Here is a 26,594-nt window from a genome sequence, read left to right as displayed (position 1 = left end):
GTACAGGAGGGCAGGTGAGGGCAGGAAATAGGAATCCTAGAACAATGGCCTAGACACAAAAATGGGCTGGAGGGGTTTGGTAGGGAAAACTGAGCAGCCCGATGAGTGGCGGGAGGCCAGCTTACTTCCACACGTCTGTTCTCTGTGTTTTGCCCTCACCAGAGTGGAGATGAGAGAGGAAAATTAATACAGAGGGCAGTAACACAGTAGGGTGCAGGGGAAGGAACACTGGACTGGGAACTAGGGGACCTCTGTTTGAGTCACTTCATTTTTAAAATCCTCCAGTACCTAGAACGGCGTTAATAATTGTCTGTCCCGCCTGCTTCATAGGCTGTCTATAAAGATCAAATTAGATAAGAAATTTGAAAGTATCTTAGAAACTCTGATAAGGTAAAGTATGTTCACAAACAGGATTTTGAGTCCTTTTAGGCAGAGATCATGTCTTACTCGTATCTATATTCACAGAGCCTAGCACATAGGAGTAGCTGCTCAGTAAACATTTATCAAAGAATTGTACTTGGAGGGCCTCCCTGGTGCACAAGGGGTTAAGACACAACCTATGAAGCTGTCTGCAACCTCTGCAGCCTGAGTTCGATCCCTGGCTGGGGAGTTACCCCCCCGGCACAGCAGACCTCTCCTGACTCGCCCGCTGCTCCCCTCAGCAGTGTATTTCAGTCAGTCTGCCTGTTCTGTTCCCCACTCTGTCTCTGGTGAATCCTCTCACCCCCTGCAGCTCTGGCTTGTACCCCAGCTCTTACATGCATAAATAAATAAATCTTAAAAAAAGAATTGTTCTCTATTTGCACTCCCTACCCCAATGCCACATGCTGGGCCAAGTCTTACCTAGGAAATTGAAGACTCCGGGAAACATTAGGCACAAGCTTTCACTGTACAGGAAGAATAACATGCAAAAGTAGAAACCCAGGCTACCCCAGATGAAGAAGTGGCTTATCATTGTCCAGTAGGTGGTGTCCAGGGCAATCTGAAAAGCACCTTCTTATGTGTAATGTTCTATAATCTGGGACCTACCAGCCACCCCCTTTCTCTAATTTCCTAATGAAGGGCCCTCTCTCCCCACTTTCCCGCTCCCCCTCCCCACCTCCCTCTTCCAGACTGGCTCCCGACCCAATTCCCTCACCCCTACCCCCACTGGCCACACCTGCACTGTGACCACCGTGAGCAAGGAGGTCTGCACAACCAGGGAGAAGGACTGGTAATCGAAGATTTCTTTCCCATCGCTTCGCACTGAGTCGTGAAAGGTCCCCAAGGGGATAAAGAATAGCACCAAGGAGCTGTAGAGCCCATGAACTAAGCACTTCACAAATTCCTTCTTGTTGAAATAGAGGTTGTGTTGGCCTGGCTCATACAGCTCTGGGAAATGCAGGCTCCATGTTTCACTCACATCCTGGAAGCAGCAGAGGATAAAGAAGAAGGCTCAGGGTCTCTCCATGGAAGATCTCATCTCCATCAAAGGACAGGCTTCTCTCCTCACTGAGCCTGCTGCCAGGCTACGTAGGAGCTTCCTTGTGGGTTACTTGAGAAGCAGAACCAGAGAACAGTGGCCACAGGCCTTTCCTGAAAGTCCTATTCTTTAGACAAGGATCTAGGTAGTGGGACAAAGCTAGGAGAAAGTCGAGATGGTGGGAAGGACCGGGAGTTAAGAACAGGGGCAATTAGTGGGTAGTTGGGATAGAGGATTGGGCCTTGGGATGGGGGAGGCAACGGAGACATGCATCCCTAGTTTGAAGTGTTCTTTTGGTTGAATATTCTTTGTGTCAAAGGCCAGTGTGAGTAAAGGGGGAAGCCAATGGAGATCAGTTAATTCCTTAGAGATAGTCACGTTCTGTGGTGTTTCTCCCCTTCCACAGCTAATGGTGAACTCCCGTGAGAGAACTCTCTATGTGAATGACACTGGATCGTCTTTCTCTCTTAAATCTGGAATTCTAGATGACAAAATTTAGGACTTTTTTTTTTTTGAGAGTTTGTAGAGCCCTAGAGTTAGATCATCGAAGCTAGACAGGACTATTAAGTGACACAACTCATCAGATGTGCTCTGAAGCTTTTTATACTCAATTTACTATATAGCATAATTTCTATGTTTCTCTCTATAAAAATGAAATGGATTCAGGAGAACTTAGACTTCTAAAATTGATGATTATTCTCTGGGGGAGGATTCTGTACTTTATCCCATGATACCTTTCCAGGTGATAAGCTCCCTCCCTTGCTCTAGAAATTATTTAATCTACACTTTATCTTGTAATGCTCATATCTTGCTTGTCTCCTCACTCCTGTGAATACTCATCAAGGGCCCAGAGGCTTCAAGTCCTGACAAAGAGATTTACTGTTGGTCTTACCTGATCAAACAGACTCAAGCCCAGGACAGGGAGGGCAGTGTAGACCAGGTTGTAGAAAGCGATAAACCAGGTATCATAAACTGTCTGGAAGAATACCCAGGAGATGTCTTAGAGTCCTCTCTTCTCTAAAGTTTCTGTTCTATTTTCTAGGTCCAAGAGATCCCTCTCTGCCCCCACTTACCCAGTACCACACTAACCTAAAGCAGGATTTATTTCAGAAATCTGACTGACGAGGCTGACTCCACTATCAATTTGCTCCTACTCTATTAAAAACCCTGGCTCCCAGGCTGGGGCAAGGCCCAAGCTTGTTTGTGGCCAATCCTACAAATCTGATTTGAACCAACCCTGCCGTGACCTGCACCACCCCTCCCTGCACAGAGGGGCCCAGGGTGACGGTTACGGAAAGCTACCTCTACCCCTATACCCCGGCAAACAAGTCTTTGGGCCCCTTTCTTTATCTGCTTTACAGCATTTGTACAGTGCTTCCGCAGTACTGGACATTTTCTAACTGTGGCAGCTGAATAATTCAGACCCAGCTGAGTGCTCCATCCTGGGGCCTAGAAGGGCTTCTTTCCTTTCTAGCCACAAGGGGGCAGCAGCAATACACACATTAGCCAGTCTCTCACAAACCAGACTGGCTTTGCTACCAGAGGGACCCCTACACCCTAGGTCGTTCTCTTGGGAATCCATGAAAGACTCCGGGAATGCTTATCATAGGAAAAGAAGCTCCTCTTAGAACATACAAATCTAGGTGTCACCTCTCCCAACTATCATGGGAGGGATTTCATATTCAAATAGGGAATTAATTTAGTAGAGGCAAGATACATGTTTTGGGGTATGTGTGTTTTGAGGTCAGAAAGGAGAGGTAAAGGAAACTGTGTTTCCAAGTCTGACTACAGGTGAACTCCATAACTAGCCTGTCTGGTGAGGCCCAGAGGGCCCTTGAGGTGTGGCCTGTTTCATAAAGAATACTTCAAAATAGCTGCCCTCAACCCCCATGTTTGGACACCACAGCTCTCAATGTCTAAGGGGAAACTGTCTTCTGGAAGAGTTATGAAGGTAAGGGTCAGCGCCATGTTGGAGCCAGGCCAGAACAGCCACTGTTTGGAAATCTAGGGTTAGGTGCAGGGCTGGGAGATGGGAACAGCATGGCCCAGGAGCTTTATGGGTGGGTGGCAACATGCCAAACACTGATTGGTCTCTAAGGGAGAAAAAGGGTCTGAAGTGGGGAGTAACTAGAGAAGTCCCCATTGACTAGAGTGCCACCTGACTGCCTACCTGTGCAGAGAACCCGCTGTAGAAGCCATACCAAACGTGTGTCAGGGTGAAGGTAAAGTTTTTGTAAAAGAAGTAGCTGAGAAATTTGCACATGCGAATATAGGACCAGCGGCCATGTACCAAGAGTAGACGCTGAAGACAGTGGAACTCAGAGAAGGCGTAGTCGCTGCTGAGCATGGCCTGCATTCCCTCCTGGCCACAGATGCCAACTCCAATGTGGGCAGCTGCAAAGAAACCCCAGAAGCTTTTCAGTCACAGAGCTTGTGTGCTCAGCTCCTAACTTAAGTGTAAAAAAGGAAACTGAGGACATGTTGTAAGAACTCCTTATTTTGTTTTTGGGAAACACTATTAGGCCCAACTCAAAATGGTACCTACTTAATGGAGCCTTTTCTCCTTAGTGGATTACCCCTACTCCTTAAGTTAAAAAAAAAACAAAAAACAGCCCCCTTCATGTGCTCTGGCTTTACTAGTCTGGTTATGTATAAGTCTACTACTGCCTGTTAGCTGGCCTGGAGCCCAAGGCAACAAAGGCAGGAGGAGTCTCCAAGGGTAACTTTTGCTGAGTTTCCACGCCAGGATGCCCAGCACGCTAGTACCAGAAAGCTGTCCTAGGTGGCCTGTGCACTTACTACAGCCATCGGGTGCTTTCCTACTGTCTAGAGGACGCGGTAAAAATTTCTTACTATCTCTTCGGGCCATTTAAATCAAAGATGCATGGTAGAGGTTAATCTAATACAATATTTAATTACCTAAGTTTATCTAAGGAGTTAAAGTCCAACAGTTGGTAGGAATAATGGATGTATATACTTTATTAGTGAGAAACAAGTCTTCAGGAGGCCTAAGGTGACTTTTTCTGAATAAAGCAAGGATTATATTTGATGGAAGATAAGATGGAAGTTCCTAAATATTTTAATTGTCTGTTGTAGTGTAGGCAAATCCACTGGTCTGATACATGATTAGTGAAATAACTGAAATCTCTTAAAAACCAGAGAAGGCCTAGAAACTGGGGGAGAGAGCAAAAGTGCATCTCAGTATTGAAGCCAAATCTGGAATATCTGCTAGTGTTTCCTATCTGGAAAGAGTGAATGGACTAAAGAGCCCCTAGATGTTGTCCATATATCAGAGTAGCCCAGTTTCTGGAGGGTAACAACTTTCAGCTGAAATTAAATCCAGTGAGTTCCAGCCATTTGCTTTTCTAGGTCCAGCTTGGGTAAATCAGTTAGTTTCCTGCAGCCAGGGAGTGAGGTAAGCTCCTGGGGATATGCCACAGGCCTCCCTGTATCGGGCCTGACAGCTAATTCCCTGCTTGGGCAGCCTGTCTCCTATCTAACATTGATCAGGCCCACAGCCTTCAGAAAAGGGACAGAATGTGACTCCTGCCCAGGGATCTTTCTGTGGACTTTGATGACATCTCAGAAAGATGGTGTGGTAGTCGCATAGCCCATTGCATGAAAATGTGCATGTGTTCTTGTGAGAGTCAGGTGTGTCTGTGTGTGTGAGTGTTTAGTGCACAAATCTCAATTTGTGTGCTTGTCTATGGATATGGGCTGATGTATACATGTGTAAATAAAGTGTAGAGGAGCATGAATGAAGTTGTAAAGACAGTATAAATGCACAATACATCTGATATGCAGGAGTGTGAGCCAGCAACCCAGTGCCATGTGGAGGAAGGACAGGGCAAGCCCATGGCAAGGGGCTACATGCCTTTGATCATGCCGACGTCATTGGCCCCATCCCCGATGGCCAGTGTCACCACATTCTTGTACCTCTTCACCAGCTCTACCACCTGGGCCTTCTGAAGAGGTGTCATCCGGCAGCAGATCACCCCCTTGCACATGCACGCTGTTCGAAGCAGTTCCAATTCCAGCTTCCCTTCGAGAGCATAGGCCTGCAGCATCAGGACACACCCACTCTTCATGTTGCCCAGAAAGGCCCTCAAAGCCACCTTACTAGGCCCTTTCCCACCTCTCCATACCCTCCTGTACACAGGTCAGGCATAGCTCTTCTCAAGGTGTTCCACCCCAACAGAGGCCCAGTCAGTTCTAGGCACCCTCACATTTAACCATTTCTCAGCGGGGAACTGGTCAAAGTCTCTCACTGGGTGAAAACAGTTGACTGGGCTCCAAGTCCAAGGGACTTTTTGGAGAACCAGGTGATGCTTGTGTCTACCCTCTCCCTAAGTGACAGACCGCATCAGTAGTGAAGAATCTGGATAAGAGAGGAACATGCCCTTGGCTTCTCTTTCCTCATTATTCCTGCTTGGAGAAGGCTGGGAAAGGTGTCTGTCTGGCAAGGGCACCATAAGGGAGGGGGAATAGGGTGATTCATGGAATAGGGAAGAGGTCCTGAAATTTCCCTGGAGAAGGCTGGGCTTAGGAAAAGAGTTCCTTGGAAGAAGAGAGCAGAATTACAACTCTGTGTTGCCCACCAGACTGTAGCCACTGATGACCAAGCCATAGCTGCCATAGGACATCTCCTCGGGTATGGTGAGGTGTGTTTTGGGGTTTGTGGCGAAGAAACTGTTTACTGGGTCTGATTTCAGTAGAGAGCTGGGATTCATCTGGTACCTTGCTGACCTGAAAGCCAAAAGTCATGGTTAGTCCGAAATGAAAGCCCAGAGGTGAGGAAAGGAAATGGTCCCAGAGGGACAACGGGCAAGGTGGTGTAGGGCCTGTGCAAAGCACCAGCTGGGACCTCACACTCAGCTGCCCCCTGGGACCTGCACAACCTTAGGTCTCTGACCATCCACACACCACACTTCTCTATCCCCCCACATTCCAATTCCTTGAGCACCAACACTTCTTCATAAAAGTCTCTCAACTATTTTAGATTTTTTGTTTTCCCTCCTTCATTATTTCTTCTCTGTTCTTTCTGGTAGTGTGGGATCCATTTTGGATGAAGAGATAGGTGAGAAATCTTGGGTCCAGGGACTGGCTGTGGCATCTCTCCCATCTATACCTGAGTTCTTCCCGAATGGTTTCATCATTATTGCCTTTCACAATGAAGATCCCATCCATTTCATCCTTAAATATGTTACAGGCATAGGCAATGTTCATGGCAGTCTCTGCAGGGAAGGGAGAACATAGGTTGCATTTGGGCTGGGACAAGGTCTTCACAAATACACAGGCATTAACAGTAGGCCTCGGCACCCATTTGTCCACATTTGCCATGAGTGCAGTCAAAGTGCATTTTTCATGTGTAGTGGAGACCATATTCAAATGTCCACAGGAGACTTCTACCAGGTACAGACTTGCAAGTTACTATAAAAAACTGGGATTGGGTCTCCCTGGTGGCGCAAGGGGTTAAGCACCACACTATGAAGTAATCTGCAGCCTCTGTAGCATGAGTTCAATCTCCGGCCAGGGAGGAACCCGCATGGCACAACAGATCTCTCCTGTCTCGCCCCCTGCTCCCCTCAGTCTGCCTGTTCTGTTCCCCACTCTGTCTCTGGTGAATCCTCTCACCCTCCCGCACATCTGGCCTGTACCCCAGCTCTTGTATGCATAAATAAATCTTTAAAAAAATTAAAAAAAAACTGGGTTCATTGTGGCTTAGGCTTCTCTACAAAGCCTTTCTCTGTTTCTTAAAGCAATTCCAGTTTGTATCCTCCACTTCTACATATAAAATCCATGAACAAAACTGTGCCTATTTCTATGCTAGACTTTATGGGGGACTGAGATATGTTTAGATTGTAGACTTTCCTTTACATAAGAAATCTGGAATTTGGAACAAACTCATACTAGAGCAAAAATTGGGGAAAAAATTAAGTCCTAAGCCCTGAATGCAAATGGTCTCAAAATTCAGAGGAGAGATAGCAATTGTCATAGAAAATGTCTTGGAGGAAGGCTTTGGTGGATGAGTAAGATGTGTTTAGGGGAAGTGCAAAATATTTAAAATGGGAAACAACTGAAATAGAGGCCCTAGCGTGGGAATGGCTTTGTTTGGGACATACTGGCCATGCACGGTCAGATAGTGGTCAAATTAACATGGAGATCGGGATGTGTAGATAGCAACAAATATCTAGGTCCTGAAGATCAGACAAAGGAGTTTGACTTGACCACAGAGTTGCTACAGGTGCCCAAGCAGAGGAGAATGTCATAAAAGTAGTATATTTTAGGAAGATTAAACTGATGTATGTAGGCTATGCTGACATGAATAAGAGCAAGAGACAGAGGGATCAGTTCACAAGTTGTTGCAGAAGTGAAGACAACAGATTGAACTAGGGTGGTGGCATAGACAAGAGGATTTTCAGAAGAACTGGTGGGACTTGGTGAGATAATGTATCTTTGGAACAACACAGAGGGTAGAATCAAAGGCAACTCTAGAGTTTTTAGTTTGCGAGTTCCTGGATGACAGAGATCATATCTGATTGATTCATCTCCGTGTCCTGAATGTCTAACACAGTATGTGGTATAACGTTTATGCTTGGCAAACTGTATACAAGAGCGGGAGTGAACGTGTCCTGTAAGGACTTGACCTGATTTGTATTATAAAGCATTTGTCAAATAAATGAGAACAAAGAAAAAGAAAAAATGGCTAAGTGGGCCAGGGAGAGGGGTAATCAGGTGAGGAACTCCACTTTACCTTGCTTATCGCCAGTTAAAATCCATGTTTTAATTCTGGCTCTGCTCAGAGTGGCAATTGTCTGAGGCACTTTATCCTGCAGCTTGTCTTCTATGGCCGTGGCCCCTAACAGCTTCAAACAGAAATATGAGTGAGGAAAAGAGAGCAGATCACAGCATTTAGTGCCACCTAATAACTTAACTGGCACCTCAGCATCCTCTTTAGGAAGCTGGCTCTGTCCTGTATAAAACCCAGCATATTCTGCCTTTCCACAGTAACAGCTTTTCAATCACACACTGAAATCAAATTTAGAAACAGAATATTAGAGACCAGAGAGGGAAAACACTTGCCCAAGTCATATATCAAGCCACGTGCCACTTCTGGACCATGTTTCTCAATACACTTGCATTTCTTCCTGGCTTCATAGCACACTGCCTGGTTTTGGTCTCCAAAAATGGTGGGTCCCAGACAATGAATCTCCGTCACCCACTTCAGGTTTACTTCCAACCCTACACTAAACCCTGCACTGAAGTTTTCAAGGCCTCTTCCCACACCAGATTAAAAGCGTCTTGTTCCTAACACCATACTTTCTCTATGATGCCCCAACAGTGCCAACCACAGGGATGGGCACCTGGACTGAGTTTGAGGAGTTGGGAGATGGATAAACTATTGCCTGATTGCTCCTACGCCTCTAGAAGGGCAGTCTGGAAGCTGATGCGTGACCTTTGGAATCTCTAAATTTTCTCATTTGATATCAGTAATTTCTCCCTTTATAGTCGAGTCAGTCTGTATCAATCTGATCAAAAACCTTGGAGTCATCCTCAACTTCTCTTTTTATTATAGCCTATGATCTAATCCAGCCATAAATCCTGTTGGCTCTACTATTTGTGTGTATATGCATGTTTCTTCTTTTCTTTATTTTTGGTTCTACTTTTAAAGATCACCAGAATTTGACCATTCCTCACTACTTCCACTGCTTCTGTCTGGACTAAGCCACCATCGTTTCTCACCTGTACCACTGCAACTACCTTCCAACTGATCGCCCTAGTCTACACTGGTTCCCCTTCAGTAAAATTTCAACACGGCAGCCAGATGATCATTTTAAGTTATCACTTCATTTCTCTCATTGAACTCTTCAGTGGTTTTCCAAACAAGTCCTTATACTGGCCTATGAGGCACCTTTTCTCTGTCTCATGTCCTTTTGTTCTCTCCTCCTTGCTGTTACTGCACCAGTCTCTCTCTCTCTCTCTCTCTCTCTCTCTCTCTCTCCCCCTCCCCTTATATTCCTACCTTTCTTCCTGACTCTATTTCATTTTCTTCCATAGTACTTTCACTATCTAGCATACTCTATATGTTACCTTTTCGTCTGTCTACTTCTAAATGCGTAGGGTTTAAAATAGTGCCTGGCACATAAGAGGCACCTAATAAGTGAGTGTTTAATGAATAAGTGAATAATTTTACCTTATCCAGATCCTGATTTCTCCCAGGTTACTTAGTTTCTGCAAGCATCTTAGGGATAGCAACCATTGCCAAAAAGATGAAATTTACAACCAGCGCATTTTTATTATTATTTAAGGAATTCAAAGATCCAGGATACCCTGAACCAGCTTGGATTCCAGTAACCAGTATCTAGTATCCAGAGAAAGTCTTAATCTATTAAACCCCTGCTTAGTTTACTAACCACTACCTCCCATCCTGCCCCCAGTCTGTTCCTGGCTTCCTCACACTAACCATCATTTCTCTTTCAACCTCTTTGCAGACATTTGATATTTTACGTTCTCGATTGTCCAAAGACAGGCAGGCTTCAGAGTACTTCTCACTCCAGGTCTGGAAGAAGGCATCGTCCAGCTCTCGGTAGGCCACCATAAGGGTGCGAAGACCTTCTCTGGCAAAATCCTGGAAGACATATCTGTGTACTTAGTGCTCCTGTGCTAGGCTTAGGGCTGAGTTAAAGGAGTGGCAGGCTGCCCTCACAGACCCCATCTGCCTGCAAAATACGGTATAATTTTAGGCTAGAAGCAAGCATAAACAGCAAGTAACTGTTGAGCATTCTCATCAAAATGGGGCTGTGACCAGAACAGATGGGGATAGTTGGAGAGCGCTTTTAGAGATGAAAAGTTCTAGCTTCTTCCTAAAGATGGGTAATTTGTAACGTGACCCTGAGAAAAATTCAGTCTTCTAGATTTCTTTTTTGTAAAACTGAGATAATTCTCCTACAGAGAGGATAATGTTATCTGTAATATGAGAATGAAGGGGGTAATAAAGTAAAAAGGAGGAACAATAAAAAGAAAAATCAAAGGTGTTACTACTTTTTTTTAACAAGAATATATTTATTTACCTTCCTCTTTCCCTGTCTTCCTTCATCAAGTATCCAAACGGGCATTTCAAATAGCACATATCCTTGCATATTTGTCTACAACTGATTGGCTCAGCTGTAGCCAACAGGTTAATGAGGCAATTGCGGAACTGCTTTCTGAGTGAGTTAGCACCTTTTTGTTCCCTGGGTATGGATACAGTCTAACTAACTAAACCAACCAACCAAGCATACTTGCTATATTGAAAAAGTATACTCTTGGTTATAAAAAGGGCTAGGTGACAGTGTGGGAGGATTAGGACAGAATTACTGTTCTATAGAGGGTGTGTCAGAAGCAGATTTTGTGTATGAAAACTGCACATAAATAGCAATTCTACATGATTATGGTTACACTGAATTTCAAAGTGGCTGTTCACTTTGGCATTGTGAAAGTAAAGAAACAGAATTTATCATCTTGATATTTTGTTCTTAGTTCCCTGGATAACTCCTGAGTCTTTGATATTAGTCATCAGGTGAAAGTAACATAATACAATCTATGTAGGGAATGCTTTTTCTTAAACCTCTGTATGGTTGGCAGGTGGAGCTATGAAAAAGAAACCCAAGAGAAGATGGCAGAGACTTTGAGAGAGATCTGGCAGAAAATGACTTTGAGTAGGGTCCTGAGAAGAGGTCTTGACAAATTTAACAAGCTGAACAGATTCTCAATCCATTCAACAATGTACTACTATTATTTCTTACTTATCCCTCATACGTTTTCCTTTTCTCTTATGGTGGGTAAAATAGGAGCCTAGAGTGACTCCTTACCGCCACTTGCTTATGTATGACCTGTTTGCTGATCCTCATCTTAGGGGAACTGAAGCTGTGGCTCTGCATGTGAGAATTTTTAGAGCTTGACTTTTATAGGTTAATCATTAATGGTTAAGAGATTGTAATCCAATCAGACTCTACCTGTGGATGTCTGTTAAGGTAGACAGCAGGAAGCAGGACAAAAGGTTTGAAACAGTTTTAAAACCCCTTTGAAACCAGTCTGTGAAAATGCTGTCTGAGAAAACACCATAATTCATGTGTTTTGGAAGGTTAGAATATAAGTTTTTAGGCTAATCCACAAAGAATATTGTGGCCCTGGGGTCCAGCATTAGATAAAAAAACCACCCTATGTGAGACAGTTCACTGATTTCTTGAAAACTTAAGATATAATTTTTATGTCATAAAAATCACCCTTTTAAATTATGTACTACAGGGCCTCCCCTGGTGGCGCAGCGGTTGAGCGCTGAGCTGCGAGGCTGCCCGCATGCAGCGCTGGTTTGTTTCCCAGCCGCTGGAGAGGGTCCCACAAAAATAAATAAATAAATAAATAAATAAATAAATAAATAAATAAATAAATGCAGTGTTTTTAAAAAATGGTGTTAAATATTCATAAAATTGTGCAACCATCACTACTATGTAATTTCAGAACATTTTCATCACTGTGAAGAGAAACCCTGTACCCACTGGCAGTCATTCCATCTCTCTTCCTTACCCCCTGCAACCACTAATTTACTTTCTGTTTCTATATATTTGCCTATTCTAGCCATAAATTAAATCACATTCTACTTGGTCTCTTGTGACTGGCTTCTTCCATTGGCATAATGTTTTTGAGGTTCATTCAGACTGCAGCATTACCAGTACAACATCCCTTTTTGTGGCTGGAAAATTATCATTGCATGGATATACCACATTTTACTTATTCATTCATCCATTAATGGGCATTCAGGTTGTCTCTACTTTTTTGCTATTATGAATAACGCTACAAACGCTCATGTGCAAGCTTTTTTGTGGATGTGTATTTCGTTTTACTTGGGAATATACCTAAGAATGGAATTCCTAGGTCATATGATAGTTCTGTGCTTAACTGTCATAAAACTACCAGACTTTTCCAAAATGGCTGCATCATTTTACATTTGGTTAGCAATGCATGAAGGTTATAATTTCTCTACAACTATGCTAATAATTATTATTGTGTGGTCATCTTTCAGTTTTAGACATTTTAGTGGTGAAGTAGGAACTTGTGGTTTTGATTTATAAGTCTGATATCATTAGATGGTTAATGACATTGAACATCTTTTGATGTGTTCATTGGACATTTGTTCTCTGACTTCTGACTATGTATTAATGTAGAGTTAGGCCAAAATGAACTAGTAAAATAGCATTTTCTCCAATCTATTTCTTTTATACAATATTTTTCTGATCTACCCCTTCCCCATTCTGTCCCCTGTCCTACTCCCCTAACCCTTTGATTATCCAAGTTTAAGGGTAGAAACCCAAGAGAGCATGGATAGGGACTTTCTTTCTAGTGCCAACAGACTGGAGCCACTTCTTCCTGGTACATCTCAAATTCTAGAGATTGAGTGTGGGGTGGAATAGGTATGGGGGAGGTACCCTTGGGGATTCTAATACTGAGTCTAACAGAGGACAGTGTCAAGCAGTCCCCAAAATAGCTCAGGCCTAGTGCTTTATGCTCCATACCCTAAAAGCAGTCTGTTTTCAGCATGGTTGGTGGGGTAGGGTTTTGCAGTAGGCAAAGCAAATTCTAGGTCTGGCCAAGGGACCTCTTACGCCAGGAATTATATAGAGAACTATTCTGATTGTTGTAGGCCCTTCCACAGACATGTTCCTCATCATACCCATGAGATCCTGGGCCATCCAATTCCTCAACAAAGAAGTTGGCAGTATGGTCAACAAGAATCCCACAGAACGTGGTAGTTTCGTTCTTCCACCAATTAAAGAGACACAGACACCAGCATACACCCACCAGAAACATGCTGACACAGGGCCATATAAGTGGTCACATATCCAGATACACAGAACCACCCACAGCTTTCTTTCCATGCAATCTGAACACTTACATCTAAATGTTCCAAGGTGACATCTCTGAGGACTCTACAGGCTGGATGAAGCAGCTGACAGAGGACGGTGTCAGCACCCTTGCAGAACAACATTACCCGATCTTCAGGTGTCCTTACTAAGGATAAACAAATTAAACAAAATAACCACATAGGCCTATTGCTGTAAGACTGGTCTGGGTCACTGAAGGAGAACAGGAGGCTGTTCCCATGACATTTTTTGATACCATTGGGGGTGAAGCTCTCAGTGAGTGGTCAGGTAGGAGAAATGATATGGCAAGGGCTAGTGGGAGAGAGGACCTAACAGAACCAATTCCTCCACAGGCCTAATGTCACATGCTGAAGACTCTGATGTGGAATCACATTTAATGTCTCAAGTCCAAGTTCTCAAGTCTCAAGACAAAGCCCCACACCTACTAAGGACCAAAGATGAAGAAGGAATTGACAATAATATAGTATGAATTTCCCCTATATGATCTGTCCCCATCTTTTATTCCAAGTTCAGGTTTTATGGATTTATTGTCTATTTTTGTGTTAGCTTTGAGGGTTCTGATAAGTGACTACCTAAGAATGTTAAAGAAGTGCCCTAGCATATCGTAATGAGTGCCAGATGTACATACAGGAAAATAAGAAGAATATGTGATAGGAAAAAGTGGGAATGGCTGTGTATGAGTCATAGTACCCATGAGAAAGCATTGGTGTGTGAAAACATTGTGGTGAGATGAAGAGAAAGTTGAATCATGAATGTGTATAGATGACAAATAAGGGGAGAGACTGACCAGGAGGGGCACCCACCAATAACAGACATCCGCTTGCGTGCACTGCTGAAGTCCAAAATAGCCAGCAGTTGGTAGACTTCGGTTTTCCCCATTTTTACTACTGTGATAGTCTCAGATGTGCGGGCACGGAACACAAAGCCAAAGTTTCTGGCAGCAGTGACCAGGGCACCTTCATCTGGGGACTGAGCCTGGTATATCAGCTCACCTGGAAGGAGAGTAGAGGACAGCTAGAGCCCACAGAGATGTGAAGCTAATGTACACCCAGAATGACACACTCTTCTGAGTGGTTTACATAAAGATGGAGCCCAGGTGGGGACACCTTCCTTCAAAACTGCCTTACAAGTCTGGCTCTAAAAGACCAGATTGACTAGAACAGATCATTTTTTCCCTTTCCAATATTTTTAACTCATTTCACAGACCTGAGTTATTATTAATTAAGTACATGCAATTCATATAAACAAGTAAAACACAGACAATTACCCCCCTACTTTAGTAGTAAAGATGGCTCAGATGGCTTGTTAAATATGCATGTCCTGGCCCTACCTAAACTTAATGAAAGCAGAACCACAAAATCTGGAAGGAGGGCCCAGGAAATTGAATTGGGTGAGTCTTAATCATAAGGGACACCTACATACACTGGTCACATGTTGATAAACACTGGATAAGGATAAGATTAATGGTTTAGCAAAAAGATCAAGAAATAAATATGAATGAATATTGTCACCTTTAAAACGCTCACCCTGGGAAGCCAAATGATTCATCATGTTGAATTTGATATTGCTTACGGTATTTCTGATATCTTAAGTAAGATAAGGAAGAAAAGGGCAGTCTTCCTTTAGAATGCCACTATAACCTGAAGTATATTTTGGATTACTTCTCTTTTGTAGGTCATTTTATTTTTAAAACATTATGTATCATTAGAGTTATATTTGTGAATAAGGTAGGCAGGGTAGTATAATTTTAGGTCAGACATAAGATGCATCTATGGGACAATGAGACTATTTTCTGGTGTGTTTCCTACCTGTCACTCAACACAATAAACAAGGACAAGTCCAAATATGCTTCAAATAATAGCAATTTGTTGGAATTTCAAGCCCAAAGAGGCCTGTTGGTGGGGTAGGAACTCATGGGGCCAAAAGACATGGGATTTGGGTTCTTATCTCTGCCTTTCTTAGTTATAGAATTTTAGGGAAGTCATTTAATCTCTTTTAGCTTCAACTTAGTTCTCTATAAAACTGGAATCAGCTTTCTTGTTCTGCTTATCTCAGAGAGATGTTGTGAAGATTGTGGGAGATGATATAAATGAAAGCAGTTTATAAAACTGTAAAGTGGTACAAAGTGTTACTATTGGTAGTATTCTATTTAAGAGTAGATGGACTTTAGGGCCTCCCTGGTGGTGCAGCGGTTGAGCGCTGGGTTGTGAAGCTGCCCGCAGCCTCTGCAGTGACAGTTCAATCCCCGGCTGCTCCCCGGCCACCAGAGGAGGGTCCTGCATGGCGCACAGACCTCTCCTGCCGCGCCCGCTGCTCCCCTCAGCGGTGTACTTCGGTCCTTCTGCCTGCTCTGTTCCCCGCTCTGGCTCTGGTGGATTCTCTCACCCTCCTGCGCTTCTGACTATACCCAATGCTTGTATAAAATAAATAAATAAATATTTAAAAAAAAAAAAAAGAGTAGGTGGACTTTAAAGGATGTGATTTGTCTGCCTCAATTCTTATTCATTGTTTATAAAATAAGTTTGGATGAATTCAAGGATGACATAGTCATATTTGATTACTAAATACATGAGGATATGTGGGGATAACTTTACATTGTAAATCGACAACAGACTGACTCAACTCATCCTTCAAGAAGTCCTGTCAGGGCCTCCCTGGTGGCCTAGGGGTTAAGTCTCAGTGCTATCACAGCTATGGCCTGAGTTCGATCCCCTGTCAGGGAGCCAACCCACATGGTGCAGCAGACCTCTCCTGTCTTGCCCACTGCTCCCCTTAGCAGTGTAAATCAGTCAATCTGCCCATTCTGCTCCCCACTCTGCCTCTGGTGAATCATCTATCAGACCCTCCACTCTGCACCTGTGTCCCGCTTCTAGTTCTTCCATGGAAAAGAAAAAAACAAGGGAAAAAAAAGTCCTGTCAGTGATAGAGGGGCAGATCTTTGGGACAATTTGGGTAGACATCACAGTCTCTAAGTCAGTAATTTTCTAGATAACACCAAATTTGATCCTGCCCAATGACTAAAACTTCTTTAAGACCAAGAGGTTCTTTTCCACTTGATTATCTCCAGTGACTGGGCACTCACTACTTACATTGATTATCCTTTCCATTACTAGATAATGTTCCTTATTAGAAGGTTCTTTCTTATCCAAATAATACAATGTGTGCTACAATAAGGACACAGATTATATATTCTAATTTTATCAAAATTATTCAAGGGCACGCTCTTGTAAAACTCAAATGTCATGGGTTTCACAATAGGGATTATGTACAGCTCTCCTACTGTAAAATTCATTTTTCTTTTTAGAAATAATTGATTAATATGTGACTTTTTAAAAATAAAAGTGATTCAGTTGCAAATAAAAAAAAAGGTTCTTTCTTAGATTAAGCCATCATAAATGATATCAAGCCATCCCGATGAGGTCTCAGGCCACTCCTCACCTTTCTCTTTCTCTTCTAACATCACGGTATGACACAGTGAGAGTGAGAGGAAAAACAAGCACACCTGATGATCTCCGCTTCTTACTGCTTCCACCAATGTGTTGTCATAAAATATAAACTTAGGATCAGCCAGTTCGTTGTAGGAGAAGTCAACCTTTTGTGTTTCCTGAAACATAGAAGGCAGAACAAATGTCTTAGCAGTGGCTTGGTACTTTACAGGGGGTCAATTTGGGGGCAATTCCTGGAATGTGATGAGAACTCTTGGGAGGATGGGGAAAGAAAGGCAAGAAAAATGGGGGAGATTCTGTTCTGTGTCTAAGGCCTTTGTGGCTGCGACCTGGTTCATCCATTCACTTGGGTCACCCCAGGAGATAAGCTAAGCAGTAACTGGCAAGCCTCTCTTGCACCCTTTCTACACCAGCTCTCCCAAATGATCAGAGGCCGTCTTCAGGTTCTGCTCTTTCAGGGCCCAAATCCATGATAATCAAACCGGAGGGTATGAGGTTAGCTGTGCCCTATTTGTAAATGGTGACTGGAAAGAGTCTGTCTCCTGCTGTCCTCTGCCTGATTTTGGAGTTGGGAGGGGAACCGTGTTTCACTATTCCTTTTAATCCTCCAAGGAGGTTGGAGAGGTGTATTACAAGAGAGAGGCAAGGCTACATAACAAGGGTGCTTCAGTACATATGGGTTGTTCATCGACTTAGTTTTAAACCATTTTTCCTGACCTGTCAGCATGCTTGATTCCTTATCTCTAGACCTCACAGGTCAGACCTCACTGACTTTGCCTCAATTCTTGGACCTAATATTCACTACCATTTTTCCAGCTGTTGACTCTCATTCTCTATTTCAGTTAGGCTGTTGGTAGCCACCTTGGATAAATTATTTTCTGCTCAATTTGGCCCAAAGACTCTCTTATCCTCACCCTTCAGTGTGATGTTATTAACAGATTTATCCAGCCCATATTTGTAGTGGTATTCTACCTGAGCTGAGCCTTAATATGTCACAAACAGAAACACCTGTCCTACTTGGTGCTATGCTGGTGAAAGGGAAATTTATAGTGAGCTACATTGGCTCTTTTCTAGAGGAAGTTTTGTGTAGCAGTGAGAAAGTAGTGTTAGGTCCAGAGCCAAGTCCTAAACCTGGCCAACCAGAGTTGTGATTTCTGGGATGTTGGTGGTTTTGCTAATTTAAGATAACTCATTATATAGCATTCCTTGAGGCTTTTCTAGAACTGGGCTCTTGTACTGGCACATTCTTTGAAACTAGAAGCTGGTAAATAAGAGCTAAATTGGAGAGGTACACATGAGACAGATCCTGAATTACCATCTTATTTGTAATAGAGTCAAGCAATTTGCTGAGGGAAGCGACATAATCAGATTGTATCAGAGAAATTCCTTTGGTAGCCGCATGGAAAATATATTGGAACTAGTAAATGGAGATGTTAGGAGATCATTCAGTCAAGAGAAATTAAATAGTGACAATAAATATGAAATTAAGGGGGTCGTTTGAAAACATAAGGAACAAGAAGTGATATGATAGGAATACAAAGAGTGAGAGAGGGAAAGAGTTAAGAATAAATGATATTTCCTAATTTGGACCTTGGATTGATTGTCAAACTGTTCACTGAGCTAGGATACTCAACAAGAGGAGGTTTTTGACAGACTGAATTGGAGCTAGCTGAAGAATATACAGGTAGTAATGAAAGCAGGCATATAAAGTTTTGAAGTTCAGGTAAGAGATCTGAGCTAATTCCCCATTTCTCCTTCTAGGTAAGTAATGTTCGAGAACACTGGTCGTGGCTGGGTTCAGGAACGAGGCAGGCCTGGCTTAGAGCTACAGGACAGCGTGATCTGAAAGGCAGCATTCATGGTTAACTCTGAAATGGAAAGCCAAACAACCAGTTAAACAAGGGCCAGAGGCAAATCCAGATACTAGACAGAAGGACAGAAGCTGGAGTTATCAGAGGAGAGGAAGTGGATGCAGAATGGAGGGTAGAGGACAATTTATGAAGTTGTTGGAATGTTGTGACACAGCTATAGATAGTTTTATAGGGTATCTTTAACCTTGGCCATAAACGGAATGGGATCCATCAAGGGTGAATAGAATATATGGATTTGGAGGTCATCAGCACACAGGTGGTAGTTAAAGCCATGTAAATGCATGAAATTGTCCAGGAGAATATGGTGGCAGTCGAGAAGAGGTACAATACAACAGTTCTGAGGAAGATCAGCACCAATGGCCAAGGAGGTGAGAAAAAAGCAATCAGAATGGGAGGAAAAGCAGAAGGTATTGAACAGAAGCCAAGGGGTAAGAGAGCTTTCAGAAGAAAGTGGAGTGGAAGTGTTAAGATCGGCAGAGAAGCTGGGTAGGGCCTTTCCAAGGTAGTCATTAGGGACCTTGGTCAGGATAGTTTCAGTGGACATACATGGTTAGGGTGACTACACAGAGAAGGCTGAAGAATGAATGGAAGGTAAGGAATTAGAGACTGCTGTAGTTGCCTATTTATTTATATGGCTCCTCTTCTAAGCTGCCAACTTTTTGAAGCTAGGGACCAAGTCTCTTGTTTTCCTTGAACCTTTAGAACTTGCTCAGTGTTTGACTTATGATTGATACTCCATAAATACCTGGACTGACTGATAGAGGCAGATAATGGCTGTAGGGTGAATCAAGATAAAGGAAAAGTTCAAAGTGCTTTTTAAAGAATATGAAGGAATATGAAGGGAGTATTCCTGGTGGCCTAGGGGTTAAGACGCACTGCTATCACCATTATGGCCTGAGTTTGATCCCCTACCAGGGAGTTAGTCCACATATGGCACAGCAGGCCTCTCCTGTCTCTGTCGCTGCTCCCTTTGCAGTGCAAATCAGTAAATCCAACTGTGCTGTCCCCTGCTCTGGCTGTAGTGAATCCTCTCACCACCTCCCCCACCTCTGGTCTATACTCCAGTTCCTACACATAAAATAATTATTTTTCAAAGCAGAATAAAATTTATTATTAGTAGGTACCTCTCATTGCTGGGCTGTTATTTTAACTATTTGTTTTATTTTAAATTAATACTTTTTTTAGAGCAGTCTTAGGTTTATAGAAAGATCAAGAAGAAAATAAAAATCCTATATATTCCCCTTTCTCCTTTCCACTCCAGTTTCCCCTATAACATCTTACAATTTGTTACAATTGAGCAATCAATTGACACAATTATTATGAACTAAAGTCCTAGTTTACATCAGGGTTCACTCTCTGTGCAATGGATGTTGACAAATGCATAAAGGAATGAGTCCTCTATGACAGTGTCACACAGAATAGTTTCAGTGCCCTAAAGCAGTGCTCCAAAGCTTCATCTCTCTCCCTGTTCCTATCCAAGCCCCTGAAACCACCGGCATTTTTACTGTCTTTATAGTTTTTAAAAAAATATTTATTTATGCACACAAGAACTGGGGAGTAGGCCAGAGTTGCGGGGTTGGTGGTTGAGGGGTGAGAGGATTCACCAGAGACAGAGTGGGGAACAGAACAGGCAGATCTACTGAAATACACTGCTGAGGGGAGCAGAGAGTGAGACAGGAGCGGTCTGCTGTGCCATGTGGGTTGCTCCCTGGCCAGGGATAGAACTGGTGCTAACTGGTGGCTAGCTATAGCTTGATAGCACTGAGACTTTAACCCCTGTGCCACCAGGGAGGCCCTGTCTTTATAGTTTTATACCTTTTCTAGAATATCATATAGTTGGAATCAGACAGCAGGTAGCCTATTTAGATTGACTTCTTTATCTTAGCAAGATGCATTTAAAGATCTTCCTTTTGTGTGTGTGGCTTGATAATTTATTTCTTTGACTGCTGAATAATACTCCACTGTGTAGATGTACTGAGTGTTTTTTAAAGAAAGGAAGGAATTGACCTAGGAAAGAATCACAGAAGGGAATACGTTTCAGATATTAAGAAAGAGAGAAAACATGATTAAGTTCCTGAAGACGTAGGAAGGGATGACATCTAGAATATATAAAGAGATTGGTAGTAAAGGAAAAAGTGATACCTCTCTTGAGACTGAGGGAAATAGGTAAAGATGGGTTCTGATATATATACTGAAAAGTGTATTTAGCTGATAGTTTGAATTTTTCTCAATAAAGTAAAAGGTTATATCACCTGTTGCATGCTAGGGAGGATAGGGGTACATACTGATTGAAGGCCTGAAAGTGAATTCTGGAATAATTAATATGGAGAATTTAATAGGAAGCTGATCACAAAATAGGTAGAAAATTATCAAAGTGTCATTGGAAGAGATTGCAGTCAACCAGTCAAAAGATGAGTAGAAGAGCTAAAAAGACACTTCTCCAAAAGAGGAACTGCAAATGGCCAACGGGTATATGAAAAAATGCTCAACATCACTTATAATCAGGGAAATGCAAATCAAAACCACAATGAGATACCATTTCACACCAGTGAGTATGGCCCATATTAAAAAAAAAACGCAAAAACTGGCAACAACAAATGCTAGCGAGGGTGGGAGGGGGGAAAGAAACCCCCTTACACAGCTGGTGGGACAGCAAACTTGTCCAACCACTAAGGAAAGCTGTGTGGAGGTTCCCCAAATTACTAAAAATGGAGCTACCATATAACCCAGAAATTCACTCCTAGGAATCTACCAAAAGGACACAAAAACATCAATTTGAAAGGAAACCTCTACTCCTATGTTTATTGCAGCACTATTTACAATAGCTAAGAGATGGAAACAACCCAAATGCCCCAAAACAGATGACTGGATCAAGAAGATGTGGTACATGTACACAATGGAGTACTATTCAGCAATCAAAAAAGATAAACTCATGTCATTTGCAGCAACATGGATGGAGCTGGAAGGGATCATGCTTAATGAAATATATCAGAAGGAAAAAAAATATTGGATGATATCACTTATAGGAGGAATATAGGGAAAGCAAACAAGAGGTCAAAAAAAATAGACACAAAAGTAGCAGTCAAACTATAAATCTGAGACATACAGTGGGGGTGGGGAGGTAAAAGTGGGGGATGAAGGTGGAGGGGTTTGGGGGAGAGGGCTCAAAACTGGAGAGAAGCGCACAAGAGACTATGGTGACAATTCACAGGTGATGTAGTGGTAGGAATTTTATCAGGATTACACCTGAGGGGAGAAAAAAAAACACTGTACAAAAATGAGCAATGGGGAGAGGGGAGGCTCCCTGGTGGCACAAGGGGTTAAGCACAGCACTGTGAAGCTATCCACAGCCTCTGCAGCATGAGTTCACGGCCAGGGAGCTACCCACATGGCGCAGCAGACCTCTCCTGACTCACCTGCTGCTCTCCTCAGCAGTGTATTTTGGTTGGTCTGCCTGTTCTGTTTCCTACTCTCACTCTGGTGAATCCTCTCAGCTCCCAAACCTGTGGCCTATACCCCAGCTCTCTCTTGTGTGCATAAATAAGTAAATCAATTAAAAAAAAAGCAATGATATAAAGAAATAAATTTAAAAATTAAAAATAAAATAAAATGTGGCTATCCTTTGACCAACCTATTCCACTTCTAGGACTTTATTCTAAGGAAAAAAATTATCAGAAAGCAAAAAATGTATGTGTTCCACAATGCTATTTCTATTAGAAAAAGAAAATGGAACAAAAAGTAGGGGATTGGTTAAATAAATTAAGGTACATCAATACAACTGGATATGACAAAATGATGATGTAGACCTAACTTTACTGACATGGAAAGATCACCATAATATAGTGTCAAGTGAATAAAAGGCTGAAAATAGCATTTAGGTGATGATGTTATTGTCTATTACCTAACTACCTACCTACCTACTTACCTGCCTATCACTAGATCTAGATGTGTATATATAAATATGAAAAGCATCTGAGGGGATATAATTTTATATTGGTTATCTAAATAGCACTAAATGATTTGGATTTTTTTAAACAGTGAGCATAGCTTCTTTTTTAAACAGAAAAAAACAATAAAGCCATTTTCATTTAAAAACACAAGCCCAAATCTCCCAAAATAAAAACATAGGTCATTTATAAAATGCTTTCTTATATTATGGGGCCAGTTTCAATATTCAGAGGCTAAGGGAGTCCCCATTGGTGTTAACGATGCTGCTGTGCAGCACAGCCTTGCTTAGTTCCCTCAGGCATTTCACAGGTATCTGTAGTCACTCACAGCAGAAATTTCCACCTTCTTTCCATTCTCGTCAAAGACATCACCTGTTGGTAAGTAAGGGTTTAAAGGAATGGTTAAAAAAGTTTTTATTGTGTAAAATAGATATAATAAAATTTGTCATTGCAACAACTTTTATTGTACAATTTAGTGGCATTAACTACAATGACAATGTTGTGCAACAATCATCATTACAAGTTTTCAAAATTTTTCAGTATCCTAAACAGAAACTTCCCAATACATATTTCCAGCTATTGGCAACTCTTTAACTTATTTGTCTCTATGAATTTGCTTATTCTAGATATTTCATGTGAGTAGAATCACACAATATTTCCTTTTATGTCTAGTTTATTTTACTTAGCATGCTTCCAAGATTCGTCTATGATATAGCATGTGTTAGAAGTTCATTACTTTGTTAACCGTGTAACATTGCATTGCACGGATATACCACTGTTTGTTCATTCATTCACCTGTTGAGGCACAGACACATATTGTTTCTACCTTTGGGCTATTGTGCTGCATGAACACTGGCATCCATCCATCTCTCTGAAACTGGCATTTATCATCTCTCAAAGAGCTATTTCTTCTGATTCTATATTCCGAGATTTGCCATCAAGCTGCATGGAATCTCCTCAGGCCGCCCAGCGACTGCTGCCCCAATGAGCTCTTATCCCTGAACCAATGCTAAGAAGGTCATCTAGGGCCCCAACTCTTCTCCCTTAAAAGTGAGGTGTTACACTGAGGGGGGGGAGCGGGGAAAGGAGGGATTGAGGTCAAAATAAGGGGGTTGCAATTGCATGGGGAATATAAAAATAAAATTTAAAAAAAAGTGAGGTGTTAGTAGTCACTGGGCCTAGGAGAGACTTTGTACCTCAGAAAGTCCTCCAATAAAAGAAGTTACCTAGAAAAGATGTGAAAACAGTTCTAGAATGTTTAGGATTCTCAGCAAGTAAACAGTACAGACAGAATGTGGGTGGAAGACAGTCTGATGTCAAGTCTATGACCCTTTCAGCCTTACACAGTATATGGTCAGGTCTTACACTGAGCCAGAGAATGAAGATCCTCACCAAATGAACTCATGCAAAAATAAATTTTTAGAGTTTATATATATGAAAACTTGTTTTCCAGGGATAGTAGGAAATATTAGAGGGGTCTAGTGTTTTTTTTAATTACTTTTAAATTGAGGTGAAATTTACAACATAAAATTTGCCATTTTAAAGTGTACAGTATAGGGGTTTTTAGTGAATTCACAATTTTGAGCAATTATCACATCTCTCTAGTTTCAACGTTTTTTTTCATCATCCCCACGCATGCTCTCGCTTTTTAGATGTAATCACCTTCTGCTAGTTAGCACCCTGGGGATAGATGTTCACACATGTGAGGACTTAACATGATCACAAAGATAATAGTTAAGGCATGAAATAAATGAGAAACTGAGTGTGGGAGTACATTGATCAAACTCTGACTACCTTTGATAGCTTCTCTTAAGACTTTATTAGTTTGGGAATTGAGAGGTTACCAGCTTCAGTGAATGCTGGTTGCTACATCTGGTTTAGAACGAGGATGAATTGTTTCTAAGACATTGGGAATTCTCTGAGAACAGAGATTAAGTCTTGTACATGGTGGTATTTCCAATGTCTTACATGATGAATTGCATCTACAAGGTGCTAAACAAATGCTTTTTGGCTAGAACTGAATGGGTGAGGGGCTCTTTGCTCAGTAAATAAAGAAGGATGTGAGAATAGAGGAAAATGTGAATCTGAGGTACATAGATTCCGAGCTATTCTTGAAAGTAATCTGCAAAGTAGAATTTCCCCAGGACTCAGGAAAAGCAAGAAGACATGCATACCATAGAATGTCCCGTTAATGGAACACTTGTGGAAAACCATGATGTTCTGAGTTAGGGTTCCTGTTTTGTCGGAGAATATATACTTGACTTGGCCAAGCGCTTCATTAAGCGTCGTGGTGCGAGCCTGTGCTGGTATGTTCTTTAGTGCATGAAACATCTTCTGATCCCAGTTGATATAGTAACTGTTGCCCAATCTTATTATCTCAACACTAAGGAGAAAGCAGGAAAAGAAAGATCCTGGGTCAGAGCCTGACAAACAAATATATCATCCTGGTTTCCGCCTTACCAGTCCTGTGCTAGGTCAGGGCCAGCATCTTCCTTGGGAACCTTAGAATTTGAAGGATCCTTCCCACTAGCCAACTTATTGTCATCCTGACTTTGACCTTTATCACTCAAAGCTTTACCATTTGGACCCAGACATACTAAGTTTTTTGAGGCATATCCCCCTTTCATTCTTTCTTCTTTCAAGATGTAAGTCATACATTTTGAACTTACATAGTAACGCAAGGCCTGACAGAGTAGAGAGCTAACTTACATTGATAAAAGACTGCCTAGGTTTAATTAGATGATTATTGCTGCTCTCATGTAAACCTATTGGCAGGGAAGAAAGAGAAACTGAAACACTCAGAGCTTCTTTGGGAAGAAAAAGGGAAGGAGCTATGAAAATCAGAAATAGTTTACAGAAGCTGACCCTCTGATAAATTTTTCAGGAAGAGCCAGCCTGCCTGGAGGGTAGCTTCTCCCTCCAACAGCCTCTTCTCTGTTCTCTTATCTGAAAGTTCCCTATTGTCTTTGTCACATTTCTCTTGTACTCCAAATAGCATACATTATAGTTTTCTTTTTTAAGGAACAAGTGCTAAGTTTTTTATTTGTTCATTTCTTGCATTTCAAGTATTCTTCAATGATATCCTTGGCCTAAAAGTCTCTTTGCCATAGACTTAACAATCATACAACTGCAATTAACCACTTTATGGGGTTTCCCCTCTGCTGATTTTACAGAGGACTACCCATTTCTCCAGTTTCTTGTTGTCATCAACTTTAACAGAGTTGATGTGGTGTTCAGCACAAAGGCCCTATGCCGACTTGATATACATCACAGTTGGATGCAATCACATAATGATGGGCTTGGTGCTTGCCTAAGGCTATGGCAGCTTTGCAAATTCCATGTGCTAGGCCATGGTGGATGAGGGTGTTCTTCAGCATCTTTTGTCCAGCAGTATTAATGCCCATGACACCTCAGGCAGCAACACCTTCTTCAGTCATGGTGGTGGGTTACAGGTGGAGTGGAATCTTGAATATATATGAACTTCCGCCTTTGTGTCATTTGGCAGAGGCAGGGAAATCTATAATATTTGTTATAGTTAAGAAAGCATCTTCATTTTAAAGCAGCAAAGATCTTTAAAGGACCTCCTTCCTATCCATCATTCATACATGGTATATGTTAGTTTTGATTACGTCATCAGTAACCCCTATCTGAGACGGCTGCACGGAGCAACATGGACTCTTTGTTTGAGGGAGGGAGAAGGTGCTCAGGCCCGCATTGTTGACTCCACTGGTCCTCATGTGCCAAATCTTGGCCACCACTGCAATCTTAACCACATTGTTCTTTTGTTAGAAAAACTTTGCTGGTTTTAAGATAAAATTCAAACTCCTGGGGTTGGCATTTAAGGCTTTCCTGGATCTGAATCTAAATTACTATCCAACATCTTAGTCTAGTTACTCACTTTTCTATGACCATGTCAAGCTTTTTAAAACCCTTTAAACCTTTGTACA

General features: G+C 42.1%; 1 protein-coding gene and 1 pseudogene across 3 annotated transcripts in view; both read right to left on the bottom strand.

Moving 5' to 3' along the window:
* The window catches only part of LOC119232554 (phospholipid-transporting ATPase FetA-like), a 76,024-nt gene that overhangs the window by 1,356 nt on the left and 48,074 nt on the right, over window positions 1-26,594 (bottom strand). For 2 of the 3 annotated variants that reach the window (XM_037494605.1, XM_037494604.2), the window contains exons 14-27: window positions 24,822-25,030; window positions 22,976-23,019; window positions 16,822-16,987; window positions 14,187-14,375; window positions 13,395-13,510; window positions 9,927-10,091; window positions 8,217-8,328; window positions 6,591-6,696; window positions 6,061-6,208; window positions 5,337-5,520; window positions 3,633-3,856; window positions 2,355-2,438; window positions 1,160-1,405; window positions 844-982 (exon numbers count right to left, since the gene is read on the bottom strand). In XM_037494605.1, the coding sequence (XP_037350502.1) occupies window positions 844-982; window positions 1,160-1,405; window positions 2,355-2,438; window positions 3,633-3,856; window positions 5,337-5,520; window positions 6,061-6,208; window positions 6,591-6,696; window positions 8,217-8,328; window positions 9,927-10,091; window positions 13,395-13,510; window positions 14,187-14,375; window positions 16,822-16,987; window positions 22,976-23,019; window positions 24,822-25,030 (2,132 nt within the window). The remainder of the gene's footprint in view (window positions 1-843; window positions 983-1,159; window positions 1,406-2,354; window positions 2,439-3,632; window positions 3,857-5,336; window positions 5,521-6,060; window positions 6,209-6,590; window positions 6,697-8,216; window positions 8,329-9,926; window positions 10,092-13,394; window positions 13,511-14,186; window positions 14,376-16,821; window positions 16,988-22,975; window positions 23,020-24,821; window positions 25,031-26,594) is intronic. The other variant, XM_037494606.2, reaches the window with a different exon arrangement.
* Window positions 25,695-26,084, bottom strand: LOC119232558 (40S ribosomal protein S12-like; annotated as a pseudogene).

The sequence above is a fragment of the Talpa occidentalis genome, unplaced genomic scaffold (assembly GCF_014898055.3).
Source record: "Talpa occidentalis isolate TD23 unplaced genomic scaffold, MPIMG_talOcc4v2.1 talOcc4.7, whole genome shotgun sequence".
Lineage (NCBI taxonomy): Eukaryota > Metazoa > Chordata > Mammalia > Eulipotyphla > Talpidae > Talpa > Talpa occidentalis.
Note: the sequence above shows the minus strand (reverse complement) of the source record. Positions and strands in the feature narration are given on the sequence as shown.